Source organism: Balaenoptera borealis (assembly GCF_965194805.1).
Source record: "Balaenoptera borealis genome assembly, chromosome: 15".
NCBI classification, from domain to species: domain Eukaryota; kingdom Metazoa; phylum Chordata; class Mammalia; order Artiodactyla; family Balaenopteridae; genus Balaenoptera; species Balaenoptera borealis.
Window position 1 is genome coordinate 25,964,901 of NC_138871.1, and position 27,543 is coordinate 25,992,443.

The 27,543-nt window shown below is 38.8% G+C and overlaps 1 protein-coding gene across 1 annotated transcript in view; it reads left to right on the forward strand.

The window, feature by feature from the left end:
* Positions 1-5,121: 5,121 nt before the first annotated feature.
* The window catches only part of TACR1 (tachykinin receptor 1), a 312,928-nt gene continuing 290,506 nt past the window's right edge, over positions 5,122-27,543 (forward strand). The window contains exon 1 of the mRNA XM_082356996.1: positions 5,122-6,464. Coding sequence (XP_082213122.1) covers positions 6,076-6,464 — 389 coding nt within the window. The 5' untranslated portion in view covers positions 5,122-6,075. The remainder of the gene's footprint in view (positions 6,465-27,543) is intronic.

A 27,543-nucleotide genomic window follows, 5' to 3' on the forward strand; every position in this document is an offset into this window, starting at 1 on the left:
CCTACCTAGTTTGGTAGTTCTGCATTGGCCCAAGAACTTACATTCCCAAGTAGCTTCCGGGTGATGCCAATGCTGCTGGTTCAGGGACCAGGAGTAATACTTTGGCCATAGTTAAAGATTAGATGCTTCACAGTTCATTTTTTGATACATAACATTGATACCAAAACCTTATCAAGATAGAAAAAGAAAAGAGGAAAAAAAGCTAGACATCAATCTCGCTTAGGCAAATAGATGCAAAAATGTTAAATAAAACATAAGCAATTTGATTCCAGCAATGTATCAAAGGAATGATATAGCCTCTGGCCAAGCAGAATTCATGCCAGGAAGGTTAGGTTAGGTCAGTGTTTGGGTCAGTGTTGGGAAGTCTATCCATTTAATCCATTGTGTCAACAAGTTAGTGAAAAAAATTGCACATTCATATCAGCAAATCCCGAAAAAGGCATTAAAAAAAAAGAAATGATATGACATTCCAATGAAAACTTCAATGCAAAATATAGTAGAAGGAAGCTATTTAAACGTAAAAGACTGTCTAGCAAATTTAACAACAAATATTATCCTAAATGGTAAAAAAACAAAACCATCCTAATTAACTTCAGAAACTGTATGGAAATACCTGCTACCACTATTCTGAATTCGACTTTGTCTTGGAAGATAAAGGAAATTCAATGAGCCAAGAAAATGTTAAAGATGTGATTGAAAACCAAAGAAACTCAAGTGAAAAACACTAGAATTTTCTTGAATAAGAAATTTAGTAGAATGGCTAGGTCACACACACACTCACACAGACACATACAAACAAATACATATACACAGAAGTCAATAGGCTTTCTTTGATCTAGGGTAAAAAAGGAAAATATTTCATTTACAATAGAAACAAAACACATGGAAATACCTTTAATCAAAAGACTGGATCTATTTTAACCAAAATTATAAAATCTTTTTTGAAAGGCATAAAACAAGACTTGAAGAAATGGAAAGGCATACCATGTTCTTGGAAGAAAAACTCTAGTATCAAAAATGTCAATTTTGTCAAAATTAAATAAATTACAGGCAGTTCCAATTAGAATAGTACTGTAGTCTATTTTGTTTGGAATTTTTAAAATTGAATTAAAAATACTAAAATTTAAATGTGATGTCCCAAAATAGATAAGAAAATCATGAAATGAGCACTTATGTGAACTTGCCTTACCAGTATCAGAATATTTTTCTGTTAGGATAAGCTACTATATCATAGTGAGTAACAAATTAATCCCAAGCCCTAGTGCTTTAACAAGAGAAGAATTCATTTCTTGCTTATGCTACACGTCCATAATGATTTGGCAGGGGCCTGTGTTATACAGTCACTCCAGAATTCCAGATGATTGGGACCTGTCCTCCTGTAGCTGCATCATTTGGGACTTGGCAGGAGACAGTATATGGAGAAGTCTCTCTCTCTCTTACTCTCTTTATTTTACTCCCTCCCCTGCCCACACACACACACTTCTATGCTTTAGCCTGGAAGTGACACATATCATTTCCACTAACAACCTGTTGGCTGAATTAGTTGGCTCTGCCTAATTGCAAGGGAGCTAGGAAAAGTAGGAGCTCATATGAATTATATGTACAATGTTGCTATAGAATAGATAAATAGATCAGTGGGAAAGACTGGAGAATATAAATATTAAATCACATATATTCAAAATTTTATTCTATGACAAAGATAATGATTTAATTCACTATGAAAGTGGATAGAGCTGTGGAAATGAGCAAGCTACACGAAAAAAGTATTTTACATAATATAAAATAGCAAACTCAAGGTGAATTAAAGACCTAAATATAAAAAAAAGAAACAGTAAAAAACTGAAAAGAAAATCTAGGAAACAATGTGAAAAAAGCCAGGATTTGGGGAGGTTCTTTTAAACCAGAACTTAAAAAACCCAAAAGGTATTAAAGCAAATACAGACTACTTAAAAATTGTTCACATTTTTATGGAAAATACATAAATTCAAGAGATAAATAATAACACTAGAAAAAATATTTGAAATATTCATGACATGCAAAGTGTTTATACCTATAACATACAAAGAGTACCTAGAAAAAAATGACCAGAAAGCAATTCAACAGAAAAAGGGATAAAGGGGTATGAATAGACAATTTATAGAAGGGAAAATCCACATAGCCAAAAAATATTAAAAGAAGTTGTCCAAATTCTCTAGTTGTCAGGAAAATAAACACTATGTATTAACAATGTTATAATATTTTACATATTTTAGACTGACAAAACTAAAAAAAACCTTAATATCTATTACTGTAGGTGATGTGGGGAAAACGGTAATTTAATCACTACTGAAATGTTATAGTGTTATATCCTTTTAGAAGGCAATCTGGCAACATAAAATAGAAACATACAACACATATACATATATGCATATGAATATAAATACAATCCATTACCTAGCAATTCCACTTGGAATCTATCCCATTGAAATAAAGCATCGGACTGTGGAGACATAGAAATGTTTATAGTAGCATTGTCTTTAGCAGCAAAAACTGGAAGCAAAGTGAATTTTAATACAAATAGGGAAGAGAGTGTATAAATTATGATGCATCTATACTCCAAGAATAATATTTAGCCATTGAAAAGAATCAGTTTCTTTTCATTGAAAAGAATCCAAACAATGTTTTGAGTGAGAAAAACAAAATTCAGATGATAGTGAAAATCCTATATGTGTAAATATATGGCTATTGTGTTTGCATTTCTGCTTATATAATATTAAAGGGCCTGTACAAATAAGAAAGAATTTATACTAGGTTGTCAACAGAATTTTCTTTGAGCCTGGTGGGTCTGTGTTGTGTGCCAAGGAGGAAGTTCAGTAGAAAGGAGAGCCAAGGAAACAAATATCAACTCTTGGAGAAAAAAAGCATATATAGGATCTTACTGATAAAATTTTGCAAAGTTATTCCCTGTGTGGGGAAGGAGTGATGCCAGAGCAAGTCCCTGCTTAGAAGGTGTGTGTGTGTGTGTGTGTGTGTGTGTGTGTGTGTGTGAATTAAGGACAACTTTGGCTACTGTATGGCTGAGTCATTTTATTAATGTGAAACTATCATGAATATGCTTTGTTTTTTTTTGTGGGAAAGAAATTAACTTTAACAAGTCATACATACTTAGGACATGGCTACCAGCCGTGAGGATCCAGGAACAGGAAGGAGCCACCCAGGCCAGCCTCACCCACTCTTCGGGGCCAGGAATGCAGACCCTTGAAGGCCAGGGTAAGAAATGTAGGTGTTCTTCTGAGTTAGCTGGACCTTGTGGGACTTTAAGCAGGGTGACATGATTTGACATATGAAATGTATATATGGGATATTCTCCTCTCTTTCACCCTCAGCCTCCTCTCATCCTTAACATTCTTCAGGACTAACATTCAAATCCACAGATATGATTTTCTACCCTCTTCCCTGGTTCCCCTCATTGTCTAGATTAATGCCTCCCTCTTCTCTTATCAGGAGATAATACTTTGCTCATCATAATACTGCCCATTTTGTGTAGGTAATTGTCTCTTTCTCTGTCACTATACTGTAAATGTTTTCTAGCCTATATCCACAGCACAGTAGTACCTGGTTCAAATTAACATCTTGCCCCACTAATGGAGGATTAATAGATAAATCCTAATTTTTTAGCATTTATTTTAAATTTATTTATATTTAGCTTTTATTATATACTTAGGATTTATTCTCTTTCTTCCCACCCCACCCCCAAGCACTGAGTAAAATTCCTTTAGAAAAAGTCAGGCTGCCTCCACCGGACAGGGAGAAAGAGGGAAAGATCGCTTTAAGACAGCTTGGGAGGAAAAATTAAAGGTGGACACACACATACATACTCACACTGTCAGCTCTGCGAGGTGGTGGAAGCAGCAGTGAGAGATCCAGAGTGGAAGAGAAGGTGTTCCCTTCCACAAGAAGGCTCTCCTTTGATGCCTCTCTAAATGGGATGGGGTGGGGTGGGGTGGGGCCGTGTGGCCACTGTTCTCTTCAAGGTATCACTAGAGTCTTCTTTTCAGGGTTTAAGGGTGCTTGGAGGACCAGGCAGTGCAATATGCGATTCATATAAACGCTGAAATTCCAGGATTCAACAAGAGCAGAGTGAACTAGCAGATTCCCCGAAAGCATCGGATTTTAGCCCGGCTTAAATCCATACAATACGTTTCTGAACATTAAAGCGCTTCCCGCCAGATACTTTGCTCCCTCGCAGGAGAAGCGCTCAACCAGGCAGAAGGAGTGCATAAACTCGGCTCCCAGTAGAGTGCCGGTTTACTCAAACCCGAGCTCCCGCGCCCATCCCAGCCCACATCCCATAGTTCCGAGTCCCCGCAGTGAAAGGTGAGGGATCGGGCAGAGGGGTAGATGGCCCCCAGAAAGGCTCGGAGGATTTGAGTGCCCACGGAACCTCATCTCCCAGGGTGTCTGGCTGGAACGCCCTCAGAACCTCAGTCCACCTCGGTTTCTGCGAAACGGTTGGCACCTACGGGCGAGCCCTTCCCAGCTTCTCCCGGCGCCCTGTACCAGCTTGGCCATTTGAAATGGTCTTGGACTAGGAGACGAGGCCTCGAAGCCCGCCAGGGTCGGGTCTAGGGTGGGGAAATAAGGCGAGCAGACATGCCCTCTAGTATTTATGCAAACCTGGCAGCCGGATGGGGAGAGGAGGAAGAGCCCCCGACGCCACCCCGGGACCGGCTCTGGCCCACAGGCCGGGGAGGCGCGGAGGCAGAGGCTGCTGGTCTCGGGACGGCCAACGCGAGACCGCAGTGGGTGCTGGCAGAGAGCCCAGAGATGCGCGCCTGGGAGACATACCGCTTCGCAGGGAGCTCAGCGCAGTCCCCACTGCCTGAGCAGGGGCCTCATCTGGAGAGCGCTACTGAAGATTTTCATGGGGCGAGCGGTGGCTGGCAAAGGTGTCCCCAAAGCTTAGAACCTATCACTGCTTCCCAGGGGAATCGGCCTGCTAGGAAAAGGAACTAGGTATTTTGGGAGTGTTTCGGGCTGGAGCGAGGCCCGGAGCGAGCGCTGGCACGTCGCCCCCACACTTGGCCAACTCCGACCGCCAGAAGCAGGGGCCTCTGCAGAGCTATGGCAGCATTCCTGCCCTCCCTGGATGTTGAGCGTCCATCGCTACAGCTCTTTCGCGAATCCTTCCTTTCCCCTTGGTTCATCTGGGGTTCCAGCTGCGGACCCCATCTGGCACAGTTACTCCGAGGGGACCTAGCTAGCGCCCCCTCGAGGAGTGCGTGGGGAACCCGGCTTGCAGACTCTCACAGCAGGTAGCAGCAAAAGGCTTGGTGGCTGAGATGGTGCAGTGAGACAGTTGTCAACAGATGGTGCAGCTGCAGCTCTGCGCAAGGGGACTGGCGAGCACGTAGCCAGGTACTGCCCCTTCCCAGTGACGTCTTTACAGTGGGTTATAAAGACCTCACGCGCAGCCTGCCAAGGTTCTGCTAACTCCCGAGCTGAGCAGGACCCGAGCCAAGAGGAGCCTGCAAAGCTGCAGACGGTGGCGGCGGTAGTGAAAGCAAAGGAAAAAATCTCCAGCTGGACGCAGGGCCCCAGAATTCCTGCCACAGACTCTGAACTTTGACAGATCGTGCTGTGACTAATACCCCCCACCCCCACCTTCGCCCCGAAGTCCTCACGCAGCACAGGGCTTTGCCTTTCCCGCTGCAGATAGGAGGAATAGCAGTTGCAAGCAGCAGCAGGTGCAGAAAGGTGGAGGGTCTCTGCTTCCTGGAACCGTGACCCGTGGAATTTCTTTCTCTTTTCCAGCTCAACGCAGGAGAGACGCTGTCTCCAGATTACAGAACTCAGGTGCTTTCTGAGTCTCGAAAGTGGAGGAATTCAAAGCCACCAAGGGCATACAGCACATCTAGAAGCTTTTATCTTAGCGCCAAGTCTTCTGCTTACAAGGAAAGAGTTCTGTCCAGAAAGAGCCTGCAGCCCTCCTGTCTTGGTTAAACAGGACTCTGACACCAGGTGCTGGCTCAGGACCCTGCTGCAAAGGGATTGTGTGTGTGTACAGAGAGGAAGGTTTAACCGCTTAGCAGAAGAATGGATAACGTCCTCCCTGTGGACTCAGACCTCTTCCCAAATATCTCCACCAACACCTCGGAGCCCAACCAGTTTGTGCAGCCGGCCTGGCAAATTGTCCTTTGGGCAGCTGCCTACACAGTCATTGTGGTGACCTCCGTGGTGGGCAACGTGGTGGTGATGTGGATCATCTTGGCTCACAAGAGAATGAGGACAGTTACTAACTATTTCCTGGTGAACCTGGCCTTCGCAGAGGCCTCCATGGCTGCATTCAATACGGTGGTGAACTTCACTTATGCTGTCCACAACGAGTGGTACTACGGCCTGTTCTACTGCAAATTCCACAACTTCTTCCCCATTGCTGCTGTCTTTGCCAGTATCTACTCCATGACAGCTGTGGCCTTCGATAGGTGAGCTTGCCCTTTGTGGAAAAGGGAAAAAATATCCTTAAAGGAAGATAGCATTGCTATGGAGCTTCAGGTTTGGATAGTGCCTGGTTCAAGGTGGAGATTGGCCACTTGAACCCCTGGATTTATACTGACAGTTAGCTGAGTCACTTGTTGATGGGGGATTTTATCTTATCTCATGATTTTCTTTTCTATTTCTCTTTCTTTTTCTACTCCTTTTCACCCATCACCAGTCTCCCTTCCTTTATGTATACATCCCACCTTTTTTCTTCATTTCTCTCTTTTATTTTTCCCTTCTCCACTCATCTTCCTGACATTTTCCATTCAACTCCTACTTTGCTTCTTTCGATATATTCCTTCTCTCTTTTGCCTTTAAAGCCTGAAGGGGATACCCAGGATGTGGCCAAGGGGCTGGCCCCTGGCTAGGGCTTTGTGAATCCTTGGAGGCCTGCTATTCAGCTGTACAGCCTTTTGATACCTTCCAGTTTTAAGTACACATAGGTAAAATTTCTCATTTTCAATTTTTCCTGAATATTCAGGAACTTTCTTCTCCCACCACAACTCTCCAATATTATTTGGATGTGAAGAGCATTTTATTAGAACCATAAAATACTCAGGATTCTAATTCAGCTTTCTCTATGCTGCTAGGGTTTCTCATTCAGAAATGAGAGGCAGCTATGCTGTTCTTAAGGAACTCCACAGATAAGGATCCAAGAGTTTTTCTAAACTTCTCTGGCCATGTGGGGTCAATGTTTTTAGGCTCTCTACATCCACAGAGAAACATGGTTAGCAAAGGCAATTAAAGGCAATTGAAAGCTCTTTCTTTCCTGCACCCAACAGGCTAGGGTTTCAGAAGCTGATTAAAAGTGAAAATGTTGGCATTTTCACACATTGGAGCTACAGTTCTGGAATGAAAGTGTCCTCAGGTGGCATGATGGAAAATTGATCATTAGAGCACAGCTCTATTTGTATTGACTTTTTGAGGGTGTCCTAGGTCTCTAATGTGTATATCTATGGGTGTACAAGTGTTAAATGTTTACCTAGGATGTGGAGGTATGTTTAAAACACCTACCACTGTGATTTTAAAATGGGTTCTTTTGATGGCCTTGCTGAGATAAATGAATATGAGAAGTCCAAAGAAGGAGCTAAGAGAAAAACTTCAAAAAAATCATTCCCAAATTACTGAATTCTTTTGTATAGAGATTTGCAATTGATTTGAGGTCTTTTGCAGGTTCTGTAGTCAATGATCACTTTTAAAATCAGAGAAAACTATGTTTCCTTTGCAGTGATGTCCAAATGCTAATTTTTAAGTTCCCTTTATGCAACTCTTAAGTGCTTAATATGTTGTGTGTAAAATAAGTTGTGGTGAATCAATTTATATTTTAAATGTAGAAGGGAAACCAATTACTCAAAGTGGTAGTGAAATGAATTCTTTTGTAAATTTATCTCTTATGCTACTCTGGTTTTTAGATATTTGGTTTGCTGCAAGTGAGGTACCTGTAATATTTCTGCACTGACTTGCTCCTTTAACTTCACATCAGCCCCCTTAAACTTAGAAAACTCACAGCATGATGTATAACTGATTATATGTGCAGTGAAATCTGGTGCCTTTTCGGTCTTACACACGCTGTCTTGATTATCTCTAAATCAGAGGGAAAGTTGGTATTTTTACTGCATCGGGTACTTGTGTGAGCTCAAGGGAGACCTGACAGTCAGCATGAGCCCAAGCATTCAGTAGCTGATGGAACACCAGAGAACAGCTCTCTTGCTTTGGCTTACACAGAAATGACATGTTCTACAGCCCTTCTCTTTCCCTTTGAATGTAGAAGGTTAGGGGCAAGATTCGGGGTCAAACTCTTCAGTGGGTTGGGCAAGGAGCCAGATTTTGGCTGCCTTGACTCTGGCATCACAGGCTCTACTGTTTCTCTCCAGGCAAACCATAGACCCTGACCCTTCATGACACCTGTTCAGTGAGGTCAGAGGATCTCTGGTGTCAGAGCTGAGAGCAATGACAAAAACAAGAAATGTCACCTGTGCCTGATGTGCAGATTATCAATGGCATGCTCAGGTCTAGAGTTCAAGGTAGAGTTAGAGATGATGCCTCAAGGCTGTGTCTCCAAGTCCTCCAAGTGCTCCTTCTGTTTTTCCTTGCTCAGCCTCATGAGCTGAGTAAATTAATCCCCTCAGGCCCTCTGATGAATCTAGCTCCACCACAGGCATGGTCATCCATTCTCTCCCAAGAATGCTTTAGAAAGGAAGAGGCCTCCAGCTCTTTCCACATGAATGATCGCTTCTTTCTCCACCATGACAATGCAGACTTTGAGGAAATGTTAAGTTACCTTTTTGTATGCTCCTTGAATTTTTAACAGATAATCTTTGAATCATCTTAAAAATGAAAGCAACGTGGTTTTCCTGATTATAAAATTAAACCTTGTTCATGAAGGACACAGAAACAAAAATACAAATCAACCATTAATTCACAATGCAAAAGTTACACCTGTTAACAGTTGAATTTCTTTTATGACTATTACACTACATAATTGAAGTCAGATTCTGGATAATTTTGTAGCTTACCTTTTTCCATTGATATTAATGGAAAACATTAATAATATTTTCCCATGTTATTAAAAAGTCTTCAGTAACAAATAATATTTTCCCATGTTATTAAAAAGTCTTCAGTAACATAATCATAGTGGTTTCCTATTATTCCATTTTATGAATGTGCCATTATTACTTTAACCATCCCCCTACTGCTGGGAATCTAGGTGATGTCTAGATTTTTTTGCCATTATGATTAAAGTACTAATAAACATTTCTGTATGATAATTTTATTTTGCTTTCTTGATTATTTCTTTAGGGTAGATTTCCCAGAAGTAGAATTACTGGGTCAAATGAAATGAAATTTTTAAAAACATTTCTTCCTAATTTTAAAGGACTATAAACTCTGGGCAGAGCAAGGAACATTTCTCTTCTGTCTTGTTTATCTTCTCAAAACAGAGAAGAGTGCTTGGCACTTAACAGTCACTACATGTTTATTGATTAAATGAATGAATGAATGAATAAAATAATACATGTTCCTAGAAGAACATTTGGAAGAACATCATCAATGGCATGCTCAGGGTTACAGTTCAAGGTAGAGTTAGGCATAAGGCTTCAAGGCTGTATCTCCAAGTCCTCCATTTAAAAAAATGTAAAAATCTACAAGTCCACAATTGACAGTTAACCTGTTAAAAGTCTGGAATGCTAGCTTATACTTTTTCTGTGTTATTTATACCACATAAAGTCACTCATACTTTTTAAGATAAATTTTGGATCATAATAAAAACAGTTTCAGCAGCTGTTTTTTGTGCGTTTTGTTTTGTCCCTTAGCATCATATCATGGCCATTTTCCATGTCATGAAATAGTTTTCAAAATAGGATTTTTAATGGATGCATTATATTGCAAGGCTGTAATCATTTATTTAACCATTCCTCTATTTTTAGATGTATATTGTTTCCATTTTCAATGATTACAAGTAACTTTGAAATTAATATCCTTGACATAAATCTTTGAGAGCATCCCTTGTTCTTTTCATAAAATAAACTCCTTAAAGTTGAATAGTTAGGTCAAACCGTCTTGGTAAACTATGCCAAATTTCCTTCTAGAAACAAAATGTAAGCAAAGAAAAAATTTCAGCTGCAGATTGTAGAACTAATTTGAATCTTTCTTGTAATTTTTCCATAGAATGAGGGGAGAGAGGGGATGAATGAGATCCCCTTCAGAAGGAATACTTATTTACTGAAGGCAATGACTACCTAGAACTTTAAAAAGCTGCAGAGATAAATATACTAAATAATATCATGTCTACCTCTAATTAAACTCCAAAAAACACCAGGGATTTTACATTTTAAAACTCCATAAGATTTTTAAATTCCTTCCTATTGTACAAACTAAAAGGTGTGTGTGATGTTTCATGAAATTAGAAGCTGGAGGACACTGAGAGGTGACACCTTCATTTTTCAGGAGCCAGTGATGATGACTGGTTCTAGTTTTGTGGAGCAGCATCTAAGAAGAGAGGAGGGGGGAACCAATCCTTAAGCCCTACAAGATGGGCTACAAAGGCAAAATGTAACCTCACTTGGAACCTAGCACACAGCAACAGGAGGCTCAGAAAAGCTCTGGTCTGATAACACTGCTTCTCTACCTGGTAGGGGCAGTTATAATTTCAGCAAGATGAAAGGTAAAGGTTGTTCACTACTCAGATTGGTTCTAGATATGTTGTATTTGAGTGAAAGAAAACATCCAATGATGGTCTCTGGACAATATGAAATTTGGTCAGGACCAAAAATATAGTTGCTCAGATAGGGGTAATGGTTGAAGATAGAAGAGGGAATGAACTCTCTGAGAGATTAAAAGAGGAACCAAGAGTAAAGACATGCATAAATAACAAAACTCTGCCTACTAATTCCCTGGTATCCATCCCACTCTGTTCCAGTCATACTCAGCTACAAGTCTAAATAGCCTGCTTCCCAAGTCTCTGCTAGACCTGCAGTCTGTCCTTGAACCTCACCTTGTTGACAGACTTGGATCTCAGGGCAGTCCTTCTCCATCACACCCAGAGGCGAGTCTTAGATCCCAAGATCCTTTTCACTAATTTAGATAGATCTTACAATCCATGACTAAGCACCTGAGTTTTGCTGAGAATGTCCATTCACTAGAAGCTCATCCACAGTAACTGACCCTGTCTTTTCAAATCAGGAATCTCGAATATCAGTTGATGCAGATCAACTTGAGTTGTTACATCTTGGATGAGTCATTTTGGCTGCAGAACTTTTCCTGAAGAGGTTTAATGGCCACATACTCTCTGGAGTTGCCCCACTGCACTTGCCACATCCTCTCCCTACTCATATGACCACCCCCACCCCCAGTGTCCTGAATGGTCAAGGCCCTTGGTGGTAGGGATGGGGTTAGCTGTCAGAAACATAGATAGGTTCAACTGGGGGAAAATAAAGAGTAATTCTCAATGTAAAAGCATGTAGTAGGAGCACAAGACTTTGTTATTATTATTGTTGTTGAATTAGCAAATGGCAGAATAATGATACACGGTTAAACTTGGACAAAGATCATCAGTCCATCAAGAGATGGGGCCACCATGTAAGGTGGTTCCTGAAGCAGGGCTTCATGTCTTCCCTCAAAGGGCTTATACTACATAATGAGGCAAATAAGACTGATTTAAAGATAACTACAACATAAGGTGTTATGTGATAGGTTTCACAGGTATTGTACAGACAAATTCTATAGGAGTGAAGACGAGGGAGGTTATCTAGCAACAATGATCAAGGAAGACCTCAAATGGTGGCAACTGATTTGGGCCTTGAAGATTAGATAAGATTTTTAGAGAAGAAGATAAATAATGGTGACATTCTAGGTAAAAGAAACTGCGTGACAAAAGTATGGAAGTAAAAAGTTGCAAAGTGTTTGGGGAGAATGACAGGCTGACTCAACTGAAGTGAATTCACAAGTGAATCAAGGAATGAATGGAGGAGTTGGTCAGAAGAAAATGAGTACAGTTTTTGTTGGATTTTATGTGAAAATATAATGATTAGTTGGAAATGCCCAACAAGCAGTGTAAGAGATGGGGCTAGAGAATGAGAACCCAGGGACCAAAATGTTTACTTAGGAATTTTCCAAACAGATGGCTTATGGGAGATTTGAAAGTAGAGAACATCTCTTTTACCTATATATGTGTTTCCAGAGAAGAGACCAAAGGTTCACGGAAATGTGCTATCAGGCAATAGGAGGGAAAAATGAAGAAACAGAGAGTTAGTGGAATAATCAGGACATGAGGAGAGACAAAAATTAAGAGAGGAAAATTGTGGTGGGTTATATTAATTATAGTGTCATTAGAATCCAAGGATGACGACACTGATTTTGGCAATTAGAGAACATAGGTGAGCTGTGAGAGACAGTGTCAGCAAAGTATGATAAGGGGGGATAAAATTAGATGGCAGTGAGGGAAATGGCCTCTTCCTCATCCATCCATCCATCTATCCATTCATGAAACCATTTTTGAGCACTTAACTATGTACCAGATGCTGAGGCAGTAAAACATTGCCTTTATCCTTCTGCTCTCTGTCTTCAGCTATTGACAAATTTATGAACACCATTATAACCCAATGTAATTAGTACCATGCAGACGGAGTTTGGAGACAAAGCAAAGAACTATCTTTGGGAAGATGGGAAACACTTACGGTAAAATTAAACAAAGAAGAGGAGGGGAGGAGGAAAGAAAGAGCAAAGTACAGAGAAAACAATGTGGAGTTTGGGTTTTTTAAAATAAACTTCAGGAGCACTGGATCAGGGAATTATCATAATGATTTATTAATGTTTGTCACTAGGAAACTAGAATGGAGATTTTATGTTAATAAAATTTATAATGATACCTTATGATGTATGCTCTCCAATCCATTGTCTCATCTAATCTTCAATACCAATGGGGATTCAGTTTCCACCTTGTAAAGACTATTAGAAACAATTTCTTTTAGCATCATCCTCATACTCTCCACTCCCTCATAGCTTGGAGACCCATGCAATTTGCATTTATGTGCCTTAGATATCTGCCTGTATACTCCTGCTCAAGGTGGCTTTTGAATGTTATATCATTTAAGGAAAGTGATGTAAGGGTCCTACTGTGTCAGAGAGGATGTTAGAGCACTTTTGACAAGTTTTCACTCAAATAATAATTCAACCCCACAACCTTCTAGACGAGGTTATTGTAAGAGGATCAAATTCTGCTTAAATATTTTACTCAATTGGTCTCATTAGTTAAATCCATTCCATTTTGAATCATTATAAAATTATTCCTTTTGTTGAAGGAATAATGCCCCTGATTTGGGTCTGCTCTTACTAGTATAATGTCTCTTCCATGTGGCCATCTCTCTGATAGATCCCTCCTGAAGGTTCTCTATCCTTGGTTAACTGTCCCTGGTTCCTTCATCTTTCCATCTTCATTGGTCTCTACTTGCTATTCCTGTTTGCTAATGGTCCTTTTAAATGAGAGTTTAACTAATGTCCGGAACTGAGCATTACCCTGTTAAAATCACCTTGTCCATATCTACCTGCTGTGGGGCTGGCATACTACCTGGTGACTTCGTCTTCTTAGACTCAGTTCAGGTGTCACCTCCACCAAGAAGCTTACCTTAATCTACAAGTCTAGATGAGGTGTCCTTCTTATATATTCCTATGCCATTTATCCAACTCTCTGTATATTCCTATGTCGTTTATGCAACTCTCTGTAACATGTTGGTCTCTCCCACACCTCCCTACCCACTAAATTGCAAGCACCATGAAAACAGGAATGCTTTGTCTGGTTTCCTGTTACCAGCAGCTATCCAGTTGTCTGGCACAGAATAGGTACTCATTAAAGTGTTTATAGTGGTTGACATGACTGTACCTCTCTTCTGCACACATCAACCAAAATCTAAAAACCAGATCCAATGCATCAGACAGACTTCAAAGCACACCTATGATGCTATGCTTTGAAGCAAAAGAAAAATCAGGCCAAATTTATGTCTACCACGGAGTTTTCCTACAATATAGAACACTTTTGGTTTAGAACTCCCTTTTCAAGAATAACTACATGTTCTAATTCACCTTGTCTCTTCCATACTTCACTTGACTCACCCCCACTGGATTCCTGACCCACACTCTGTCCCCAACAGGTATTACACCCCAGGAGAACACCTTCAGTTGAGAGAGGTGTTTATCATTTCTACCTTACCTCCAGTCTATCAAGGCATACTGGAAACTGAGATCTTTCATGGACACTTCTGTGGCCCAACTGTTGCCAACCCCTCTGGCTTTTTCTCCAACACCCCTGCTAGCAAAAGGAAGTGAACTCTCTGATTTACTTAGCCTTCCTGAGGCAGGACCAGCAAAAACCTCTCTTCCATCCAGCCCTCCAAGTCCTATAACTACAGTAGTTGTCTGAACACCTAGACTATACCATATTAAAATACCACCACAGACACAGGAAAATTCCAGCAGAGTGGCGTGAGAAAGTCATAGACCTGGAGGACAGACTGGGAAACTGACTTACATTGCCCAAACCTTCCCTCTTGCCACATTTAGAAGCTGTGATTCCAACTTATTGGAAGGGGAAATATGAGGCTCTATGGATAAGGAACCCCAGGGATGAAAAGACGGTTTAATGATGCCCATGTAACATAAATCTTAGCATGAATATTAATACATGAACTGCCTTAGGAACTTTGTCTAAGCAGCCTGGAGTCTGATGCCCTTTCCTTCTCTTTTATAATTCTTTACTAAATCTACTTTCCAATTCAGCTTTATCACTACGTTTAATATTTGGGACTCTCCGTGAAGTGCCTTTCATGTCCTTTGTATAAGAGTGTCTTGTAATATACTTACATCTGACCTTTGATTATGGAGTTTAGTGTAGGAAAGAGTACAGGCAGTGGGTTCCAACAGTGGTTCTACCACTTACTAGGTATGTGAATATGGGCAAGATACTTAACCTCTCTGGACCTCAATTTCCCCATCTGATAAAAGGGATATTAATAAAAGTTACCTTGTGGAATACTGCTGCAAGGAGAGAAGGAACAGGAAAGGAATGGAAAGGTATGAAAAGTTCCTGATCTGTGATCTCCAATAAACACTGACACACCATTATAGCCATTATACACACCCATTTCTGTCAGCCTCCTCTTGGATTCCTTCTACATTAGGTATAACAGCAACAGGGTGAAACGATTATATCCTTCCCCACAATAAATATAGTTTAAAATACTTCTAATTGGGTCACCAAACCTGTTTCTAAATGCCATCCAGCATCCTTCCCATCTGTGGAGATGCACACACCCTCTATAAGAAGCCAAGCATTTGGATATTGTATACTGTTGACTCTTGAACAACAGGAGTTTGAATTGCATGGGTCCACTTATACCCAGATATTTTACAATAGTAAATAATATAGTTCTACACAGTCAGTGATTGTTTGAATCCACAGATATGGAGGAACAGAGGGCAAGCTATAAATTATACTGTGGATTTTCAAGGGTTGGTTCCTCTGATCCCTGTATTGTTCAAGAATCAACTGTATTACAGCCCAGAAAAACCAAATCATTTTCTTTTATACCATCTCCAAAATTACACAGTCACTTCCTACATCCTGTATGTCCCAAAGTCACCACCCTCACATGAAGCATCATTTTCGTGTTTAATGACTGGGGAGAACTTGGTCATAGCAAAAAACTCTTACTTGCTGCATGTGTTTTTGCTGATACTCAATTTGTTAAAGTTGTATTTCTTTTGCCTTTGAACACATCTTCTAAATCCTGGAAGTTTTCTTATAAATCTAGTTTGTATGTATTAAACATCCACTTTCCCTTGTCCTGGGACTAATGCTCAATTAGCTATTAAATATGAGATGGCGTCCTTCCACCTAAACATTTAACAACATTTTCAAACTTAATCAATTGAATGATCTTACATATTTACAATTAGTCACAAAATTTTATAAACAAATCAAATAAGCTTAAAAATGTAAACATCACATTTAAACTTGTAAATTTCACTAAATATTTCAAACTATAATTGCAAACTTAATACATCTGGTTTTGTTAAAACTTCAGATCCCTAACTGGATGATATATAAATGGGAGAAACAAAATCTTTCTCCGAATGTACATAATCCCAGCAAAGTTAATAAATCAAAACTTCTAAATTTAGCGTATCAAATTCTCTTAAAACATGTCAACCTCCTAAGAACTACACTTACAAATTCAATAAATGAGGTTCTCGTGAGTATCTAAACAATGACTATGATATTACTTAGTTAAATCTTCTTAAGTATTTCAATTAAAATTATAAATCTGGTAGGTCAAATTCTCTAATATTTCAGATTCTCATTTCCAACATATTAAAAACAAATCACCCATAAAGTAACATATACTGCTCATAAAACTTACTACTACACCCACACTTCTTACATAGAAGTACCACTTCTTCATTGTCTATTAACTTTTTAAAAATGCCTCCCTGTGGTTACAGAGTTACACAAGCAGAGGTGGCAGAATCATCTTCTCCTTAAGGGGCAACTGAGTTTCTGGAATCAGGGTTGAGTCAGAGATCTGAATCTGGGTGTGCCTTTCAGGGGTCTTGCCCAGAGCTGCCACCCAATACCCTGTGCCCTTTTCACAGTGGAGCTCTGCTGGCTCAGTGCCCACAGTACCACCAACACCTTGTTACTGGAATTGACTTTTGTAGACCGACTGTGTGTGGTATTTCTGTGGCTTCCTTCAAGTTTTACCCCTTACCAAATTTCATCTTAACATTTTATCATCTGATTTACCTAGACGGAATCACACAGAGTTTCAGCCCACACTTAGTTTGCATCCAACTGTTTTATTACCTGAGTAGAACTAGCTGCATACTGTACTCTTTTTTATTTTACCTTCTTATCGACCTCCATTTCAGACTAGCTCATTTATGTGGATAAAATGACAAAAAAAAAAAAAAAAAAACTACCGTCTGTCCTGGGTCCTTCAGTTTCTTTTTTTTTTTTTTTTATTTCTGAGATATACATTTTAAAGTAATAACAAGAATTATGACTTATAACATTATACCAGAACATATAAGATTTTTAGAAATTTCATGTAATGTCTGAAACATTTATATTAACATATTTCCATACAAATAACCCAATGAAAGTTTAGTATTAGTTGTTTTGTTTGTTTGTTTGTTTTTATACTGCAGGTTCTTGTTAGTCATCAATTTTATACACATCAGTGTATACACGTCAATCCCAATCGCCCAATTCAGCACACCACCATCCCCACCCCACCACAGTTTTCCCCCCTTGGTGTCCATATGTCTGTTCTCTACATCTGTGTCTCAACTTCTGCCCTGCAAACTGGCTCATCTATACCATTTTTCTAGGTTCCACATACATGTGTTAATATACAATATTTGTTTTTCTCTTTCTGACTTACTTCACTCTCTATGACAGTCTCTAGATCTACCCACGTCTCAACAAATGACTCAATTTCGTTCCTTTTTATGGCTGAGTAATATTCCATTGTATATATGTACCACATCTTCTTTAACCATTCATCTGTCGATGGGCATTTAGGTTGCTTCCATGACCTGGCTATTGTAAATAGTGCTGCAATGAACATTGGGGTGCATGTGTCTTTTTGAATTATGGTTTTCTCTGGGTATACGCCCAGTAGTGGGATTGCTGGATCATATGGTAAATCTATTTTTAGTTTTTAAAGGAACCTCCATACTGTTCTCCATAGTGGCTGTATCAATTTACATTCCCACCAACAGTGCAAGAGGGTTCCCTTTTCTCCACACCCTCTCCAGCATTTGTTGTTTGTAGATTTTCTGATGATGCCCATTCTAACTGGTGTGAGGTGATACCTCATTGTAGTTTTGATTTGCATTTCTCTAATAATTAGTGATGTTGAGCATCTTTTCATGTGCTTCATGGCCATCTGTATGTCTTCTTTGGAGAAATGTCTATTTAGGTCTTCTGCCCATTTTTGGATTGGGTTGTTTGTTTCTTTAATATTGAGCTGAATGAGCTGTTTATATATTTTGTAGATTAATCCTTTGTCCGTTGATTTGTTTGCAAATATTTTCTCCCATTCTGAGGGTTGTGTTTTTGTCTTATTTTTGGTTTCCTTTGCTGTGTAAAAGTTTTGAAGTTTCATTAGGTCCCATTTGTTTATTTTTGTTTTTATTTCCATTACTCTAGGAGGTGGATCAAAAAAGATCTTGCTGTGATTGGTGTCAAAGAGTGTTCTTCCTATGTTTTCCACTAAGAGTTTTATAGTGTCCGGTCTTACATTTACGTTTCGAAAACATTTTGAGTTTATTTTTGTGTATGGTGTTAGGGAGTGTTCTAATTTCATTCTTTTGCATGTAGCTGTCCAGTTTTCCCAGCATCACTTATTGAAGAGACTGTCTTTTCTCCATTGTATATCTTTGCCTCCTTTGTCATATATTAGTTGACCATAGGTGCATGGGTTTATCTCTGGGCTTTCTCTCCTGTTCCACTGATCTATGTCTCTGTTTTTGTGCCAGTACCATATTGTCTTGATTACTGTAGCTTTGTAGTATAATCTGAAGTCAGGGAATCTGATTCCTCCAGCTCCGTTTTTTCCCCTCAAGACTGCTTTGGCTATTCAGGGTCTTTTGTGTCTCCATACAAATTTTAAGATGATTTGTTCTAGTTCTGTAAAAAATGCCATTGGTAATTTGATAAGGATTGCATTGAATCTGTAGATTGTTTTGTGTAGTAGAGTCATTTTCACAATATTGATTCTTCCAATCCAAGAACATGGTATATCTCTCCACCTGTTGGTATCATCTTTAATTTCTTTCATCAGTGTCTTATAGTTTTCTGCATACAGGTCTTTTGTCTCCTTAGGTAGGTTTATTCCTAGATATTTTATTCTTTTTGTTGAAATGGTAAATGGGAGTGTTTCCATCATTTCTCTTTCAGATTTTTCATCATTGGTGTATAGGAATGCAAGAGATTTCTGTGCATTACTTTTGTATCCTGCAACTTTACCAAATTCATTGATTAGCTCTTGTAGTTTTCTGGTGGCATTTTTAGGATTCTCTATGTATAGTATCATGTCATCTGCAAACAGTGGAAGTTTTACTTCTTCTTTTCCAATTTGTATTCCTTTTATTTCTTTGTCTTCTCTGATTGCCGTGGCTAGGACTTCCAAAACTATGTTGAATAATAGTGGTGAGAGTGGACATCCTTGTCTCATTCCTGATCTTAGAGAAAATGCTTACAGTTTTTCACCATTGGGAATGATGTTTGCTGTGGGTTTGTCATACATGGCCTTTATTATGTTGAGGAAAGTTCCCTCTATGCCCACTTTCTGGAGAGTTTTTATCATAAATGGGTGTTGAATTTTGTCAAAAGCTTTTTCTGCATCTATTGAGATGATCATATGGTTTTTATTCTTCAATTTGTTAATATGGTGTATCACATTGATTGATTTGCGTATATTGAAGAATCCTTGCATCCCTGGGATAAATCCCACTTGATCATGGTGTATGATTCTTTTAATGTGTTGTTGGATTCTGTTTGCCAGTATTTTGTTGAGGATTTTTGCATGTATATTCATCAGTGATATTGGTCTGTAATTTTCTTTTTTTGTAGTATCTTTGTCTGGTTTTGGTATCAGGGTGATGGTGGCCTCATAAAATGAGTTTGGGAGTGTTCCTTCCTCTTCAATTTTTTGGAAAAGTTTGCGAAGGATGGTTGTTAGCTCTTATCTAAATGTTTGATAGAATTCACCTGTGAAGCCATCTGGTCCTGGACTTTCGTTTGTTGGAAAATTTTAAATCACAGTTTCAATTTCATTACTTGTGATTGGTCTGTTCATATTTTCTGTTTCTTCCTGGTTCAGTCTTGGAAGATTATACCTTTCTAAGAATTTGTCCATTTCTTCCAGGTTGTCCATTTTATTGGCATAGAGTTGCTTGTAGTAGTCTTTTAGGATGTTTTGTATTTCTGCGGTGTCTGTTGTAACTTCTTTTTCATTTCTAATTTTATTGATTTGAGTCCTCTCCCTCTTTTTCTTGATGAGTCTGGCTAATAGCTTATCAATTTTGTTTATCTCATTCTTTATTTTAAAGTCTATGTTATCTGATATGAGTATAGCTACTCCAGCTTTCTTTTGATTTCCATTTGCATGGAATGTCTTTTTCCATCCCCTCACTTTCAGTCTGTATGTGTCCCTAGGTCTGAATTGGGTCTCTTGTAGGCAGCATATATATGGGTCTTGTCTTTGTATTCATTCAGCAAGCCTGTGTCTTTTGGTTGGAGCATTTAATCCATTCACGTTTAAGGTAATTATTGATATGTATGTTCCTATGACCATTTTCTTAATTGTTTTGGGTTTGTTTTTGTAGGTCCTTTTCTTCTCTTGTGTTTCCCACTTAGAGAAGTTCCTTTAGCATTTGTTGTAGAGCTGGTTTGGTGGTGCTGAATTCTCTTAGCTTTTGCTTGTCTGTAAAGCTTTTGATTTCTCCATCAAATCTGAATGAGATCCTTGCCGGGTAGAGTAATCTTGGTTGTAGGTTCTTCCCTTTCATCACTTTAAGTATATCATGCCACTCCCTTCTGGCTTGTAGAGTTTCTGCTGAGAAATCAGATGTTAACCTTATGGGAGTTCCCTTGTATGTTATTTATCATTTTTACCTTGCTGCTTTCAGTAATTTTTCTTTGTCTTTAATTTTTGCCAATTTGATTACTATGTGTCTCAGCGTGTTTCTCCTTGGGTTTATCCTGTATGGGACTTGCTGCACTTCCTGGACTTGGGTGGCTATTTCCTTTCCCATGTTAGGGAAGTTTTCGATTATAATCTCTTCAAATATTTTCTCTGGTCCTTTCTCTCTCTCTTCTCCTCTGGGACCCCTATAATGCAAATGTTGCGTTTAATGTTGTCCCAGAGGTCTCTTAGGCTGTCTTCATTTCTTTTCATTCTTTTTTCTTTAGTCTGTTCCGCAGCAGTGAATTCCACCACTCTGTCTTCCAGGTCACTTATCCATTCTTCTGCCTCAGTTATTCTGCTATTGATTCCTTCTAGTGTAGCTTTCATTTCAGTTATTGTATTGTTCATCTCTGTTTGTTTGTTCTTTAATTCTTCTAGGTCTTTGTTAAACATTTCTTGCATCTTATTGATCTTTGCCTCCATTGTTTTTCTGAGGTCCTGGATCATCTTCACTATCATTATTCTGAATTCTTTTTCTGGAAGGTTGCCTATCTCCACTTCATTTAGTTGTTTTTCTGGGGTTTTATCTTGTTCCTTCATCTGGTATGTAGCCGTCTGCCTTTTCATCTTTCTGTGAATGTGGTTTTTGTTCCACAGGCTGCAGGATTATAGTTTTTCTTGCTTCTGCTGTCTGCCCTCTGGTGGTTGAGGCTATCTCTCCTTCAGTTTCTTTTCTGAGACTTTGATGTCATGAAAAATATGTGCCAGAATTTTTCTGGATATATCCTGTCTCTTCACATGAATCATTAAAAATGGAAGGGCCTCCTCAGGACCCACTGGGGCTTTGGCTTCTTGAACACACAGGGCTGAGTCCATGCTGACAGCCCAGAGGCTTCAGAACACAATGGGGTAGAGTTCATGCTAATGGGAGCCAAGTCTCCTCAGGACTTGCTGGGGCTTCACCTTTGGGAAGTTGTGGGGTCCAGTTCACACTGATGGGAGCCCCGTCTCCTCTAGACCTGCTGGGAGGTAGTGCGGCTGAAGGAAAAGGTAATCCACAGGACTCAAGACATGGTAGCTACTAATATACTATTCCCACGGTGCCTCTTAATACCATGAGGACTCCCAGAAGGGAAACAAATATCACAATTTTGGTTGAATTTAGTCTGACCATGTGGCTGACAGGGTCTTGGCCGGGTGTTATGTCTGTGCCTCTGAGGTGAGAAAGGTGACTTCAGGATATTAGTCCCCTAGAGACCTCCCAGCTCCACATCATATCAAATGGCAAAAGCTCTCCCAGAGATCTCCATCTCAGTGCTAAAACCCAGCTCCACTCAGTGATCAGCAAGCTACAGTGCTGGACACCCTTTGTCAAAAAATGAGCAAGAAAGGAACACAACATCACCCATTAACAGAGAGACTGCTTCAAATCATAATAAGGTCACGGGCACCCCAAAACACACCACTGAGGACCGTCCTGCCCACCAGAAAAACAAGATCCAGCCTCATCCACCAGAACACAGGCACCAGTCCCCTCCACCAGAAAAGCTGGAGTAGCAACCCACTGAACCAACCTTAGCCACTGGGGGCAGACACCAAAAACAATGAGAACTACAAACCTGTAGCCTGCGAACAGGAGACCCTAAACACAGTAAGTTAAGCAAAATGAGAAGACAGAGAAATATGCAACTGATGAAGGAGCAAGGTAAAAACCCACCAGACCAAACAAATGAAGAGGAAATAGGCAGTCTACTTGGAAAAGAATTCAGAGTAATGATAGTAAAGATGATCCAAAATCTTGGAAGTAAAATGGAGAAGATACAAGAAACGTTTAACAAGGAGCTAGAAGAATAAAAGAGCAAACAAACAATGATGAGCAGGACAATAAATGAAATTAAAAATTCTTTAGAAGGAATCAGTAGCAGAATGACTAAGGCAGAAGAAGGATAGGTGACCTGGAAGAAAAAATAATGGAAATAAGTACTGCAGAGCAGAATAAAGAAAAAAGAATGAAAAGAATTGAGGACAATCTCAGAGACTTATGAGACAACATTAAATGGAACAAAATTCAAATTATAAGGGTCCCAGAAGAAGAAGAGAAAAAGAAAAGGACTGAGAAAATATTTGAAGAGATTATAGTTCAAAACTTCCTAGATATGGGAAAAGAAAAAGACAATCAAGTCCAGGAAACACAGAAATCCCATACAGGAAAAATCCAAGGAGAAACATGCCAAGACACATATTAATGAAATTATCAAAAATTAAATACAAAGAAAAAATATTAAAAGCAGCAAGGGAAAAACAACAAATAAAATACAAGGGAATCCACATAAGGTTAACAGCTGATCTTTCACCAGAAACTCTACAAGACAGAAGAGAGTGGCAAGACATATTTCAAGTAATGAAAGAGAAAAACCTACAACCAAGATTACTCTACTGAGCAAGAATCTCATTCAGAATCGATGGAGAAATTAAAACCTTTACAGACAAGCAAAAGCTAAGAGAATACAACATCACCAAACGAGCTTTACAACAAATGTTAAAGGAATATCTCTAGGCAGTAAACACAAGAGAAGAAAAAACACCTACAATAACAAACCCAAAACAATTAAGAAATGGTAAGAGGAACATATATATTGATAATTACCTTAAAGGTAAATGGATTAAATGCTCCAACCAAAAGACACAGACTGACTGAGTGGATACAAAAACAAGACCCGTATAAATGCTGTCTACAAAAGACCCACCTCAGACCTAGGGACACATACAGACTGAAAGTGAGGGGATGGAAAAAGATATTCCATACAAACGGAAATCAAAAGAAAGATGGAGTAGCAATTATCATACCAGACAAAATAGACTTTACAATAGACTATTACAAGAGACAAAGAAGGACACTACATAATGATCAAGGGATCAATCCAAGAAGAAGATATAACAATTGTAAATATTTATGCACCCAACATAGGAGCACCTCAATACCTAATGCAAATGCTAACAGCTATAAAATGGGAAATTGAAAGAAATACAATGATAGTAGTGGATTTTAACACCCCACTTTAACTAATAGACAGATCATCCAAAATGAAAATAAATAAGGAAACACAATCTTCAAATGACACATTAAACAAGATGGACTTAATTGATATTTATAGGACATTCCATCCAAAAACAACAGAATACACTTTCTTCTCAAGTGCTCATGGAACATTCTCCAGGATAGATCATATATTGGATCATAAATCAAACCTTGGTAAACTTGAGAAAATTTATATTGTATCAAGTGTCTTTTCCGACCACAACACTATGAGACTAGATATCAATAACAGGGGAAAATCTGTAAAAAATACAAATACATGGAGGTTAAACAATACACTATTAAATAACCAAGAGATCACTGAAGAAATCAAAGAGGAAATCAGAAAATACCTAGAAACAAATGACAATGAAAACACGATGACCCAAAACCTATGGGATGCAGAAAAAGCTGTTCTAAGAGGGAAGTTTAGAGCAATATAATCCTACCTCAAGAAACAAGAAACATCTCAAATAAACAACCTAACCTTACACCTAAAGCAATTAGAGAAAGAAGAACAAAAAAACCCCAAAGTTAGCAGAAGGAAAGAAATCATAAAGATCAGATCAGAAATAAATGAAAAAGAAATGAAGGAAACGATAGCAAAGATCAATAAAACTAAAAGCAGGTTCTTTGAGAACATAAACAAAATTGATAAAGCATTAGCCAGACTCATCAAGAAAAAAAATGGGAGAAGATTGAAATCAATACAATTAGAATTGAAAAAGGGGAAGTAACAACTGACACTGCAGAAAAACAAAGCATCATGAGAGATTACTACAAGCAACTATATGCCAAAAAATGGACAAGATGGAAAAAATGGACAAATTCTTAGAAAATCACAACCTTCTGAGACTGAACCAGGAAGAAATAGAAAATATAAACAGACTAAGCACAAGCACTGAAATTGAGATTGTGATTAAAAATCTTCCAACAAACAAAAGCCCAGGACCAGATGGCTTCACAGACGAATTCTATCAAACATTTAGAGAAGAGCTAACACCTATCCTTCTCAAACCCTTCGAAAATATAACAGAGGGAGGAACACTCCTAAACTCATTCTACGAGGCCACCATCACCCTGAAACCAAAACCAGACAAAGATGTCACAAAGAAAGAAAACTACAGGTCAATATCACTGATGAACATAGATGCAAAAATCCTCAACAAAATACTAGCACACAGAATCCAACAGCACATTAACAGGATCATGCACCATGATCAAGTGAGGTTTATCCCAGGAATGCAAGGATGCTTCAATATATGCAAATCAGTCAATGTGATACACCATATTAACAAATTGAATGATAAAAAACATGATCATCTCAATAGATGCAGAAAAAGCTTCTGACAAAATTCAACACCCATTTATGTTAAAAACCCTCCAGAAAGTAGGCATAGAGGAAACTTACATCAACATAATAAAGGCCATATATGACAAACCCACAGCCAACATCGTTCTCAATGGTGAAAAACTGAAACCATTTCCACTAAGATCAGGAACAAGACAAGGTTGCCCACTCTCACCACTGTTATTCAACATCGTTTTGGAAGTTTTAGCCTCAACAATCAGGGAAGAAAAAGAAATTAAAGGAATCTAAATTGGAAAAGAAGAAGTAAAGCTGTCACTGTTTGCAGATGACATAATACTATACATAGAGAATCCTAAAGATGCTACCGGAAAAGTACTAGAGCTAATCAATGAATTTGGTAAAGTAGCAGGATACAAAATTAATGCATAGAAATCTCTTACATTCCTCTACACTAATGATGAAAAATCTGAAAGAGAAATTAAGGAAATACGTCCATTTACCATTACAACAAAAAGAATAAAATACCTAGGAATAAACCAACCTAAGGAGACAAAAGACCTGTATGCAGAAAACTATAAGACACTGATGAAAGAAATTAAGGATGATACCAACAGATGGAGAGATATACCATGTTCTTGGATTGGAAGAATCAAGATTGTGAAAATGACTCTACTACGCAAAGCCATCTACAGATTCAATGCAATCCCTACCAAACTACCAATGGCATTTTTCACAGAACTAGAACAAAAAATTTCACAATATGTATGGAAACACAAAAGACCCCGAATAGCCAAAGCGATCTTGAGAAAGAAAAATGGAGCTAGAGGAATCAAGCTCCCTGACTTCAGACCATATTACAAAGCTACAGTAATCAAGACAGTATTGTAGTGGCACAAAAACAGAAATATAGATCAATGGAACAAGATAGAAAGCCCAGAGATAAACCCACGGACCTGTGGTCACCTTATCCTTGATAAAGTAGGCAAGTGTATACAATGGAGAAAAGACAGCCTCTTCAATAAGCGGTACTGGGAAACCTGTACAGCTACATGTAAAAGAATGAAATAAGAACACTCCCTAACACCATACATAAAAATAAACTCAAAATGGATTAAAGACCTAAATATAAGTCCAGACACTGTAAAACTCTTAGAGGAAAACATAAGCAGAACACTCTATGACATAAATCACAGCAAGATCTTTTTTGACCCACCCCTAGAGAAAGGGAAGTAAAAACAAAAATAAATCAATGGGACCTAATGAAACTTAAAAGCTTTGCACAGCAAAGGAAATATGGTTTCCTTGTTTTCTTGTTTATGAAAAAGTCGAAAAGACAACCCTCAGAATGGGAGAAAATATTTGCAAATGAAGCAACTGACAGAGGACTAATCTCCAAAATTTACAAGCAGCTCATGCAGCTCAATATCAAAAAAACAAACAACCCAATCCAAAAATGGGCAGAAGACCTAAAGAGACATTTCTCCAAAGAAGATATACAGACGGCCAACAAACGCATGAAAGAATGCGCAACATCAGTAATCATTAGCAAAATGCAAATCAAAACTACAATGAGGTATCATCTCACACCGGTCAGAATGGCCATCATAAAAAAATATACAAACCCTCTTGCACTGTTGGTGGGAGTGTAAGTTGATACAGCCACTATGGAGAACAGTATGAAGGTTCCTTAGAAAACTAAAAATAGAACTACCATATGACCCAGCCATCCACTACTGGACATATATCCTGAGAAAACCATAATTCAAAAAGTGTCATGTACCACAATGTTCATTGCAGCTCTATTTACAATAGCCAGGACATGGAAGCAATCTAAGTGCCCATTGACAGATGAATGGATAAAGAAGATGTAGCACATATATACAATGGAATATTACCGCGCCATAAAAGGAAATGAAATTGAGTTATTTTTAGTGAGGTGGATGGACCTAGAGTCTGTCATACAGAGTGAAGTAAGTCAGAAAGAGAAAAACAAATACCGTATGCTAACACATATATATGGAATCTAAAAAAAAAAAATTGTTATGAAGAACCTAGGGACAGGACAGGAATAAAGATGCAGACGTAGAGAATGGACTTGAGGACATGGGGAGTGGGAAGGGTAAGCTGGGACAAAGTGAGAGAGTAGCATGGACATATATACACTACCAAATGTAAAATAGATAGCTAGTGGGAAGCAGCCACATAGCACAGGGAGATCAGCTCTGTACTTTGTGACCACCTAGAGGGGCTGGATGGGGAGGGTGGGAGGGAGAGGCAAGAGGGAGGAGATATGAGGATATATGTATATGTGTATGTATGGCTGATTCACTTTGTTATAAAGCAGAAACTAACACACCATTTTAAAGCAATTATACTTCAATAAAGATGTTAAAAAAATTATTTTTTTAAAATGGAAGGGTTAGTGCCTGTTGGTTTGACAAATCCAGGCT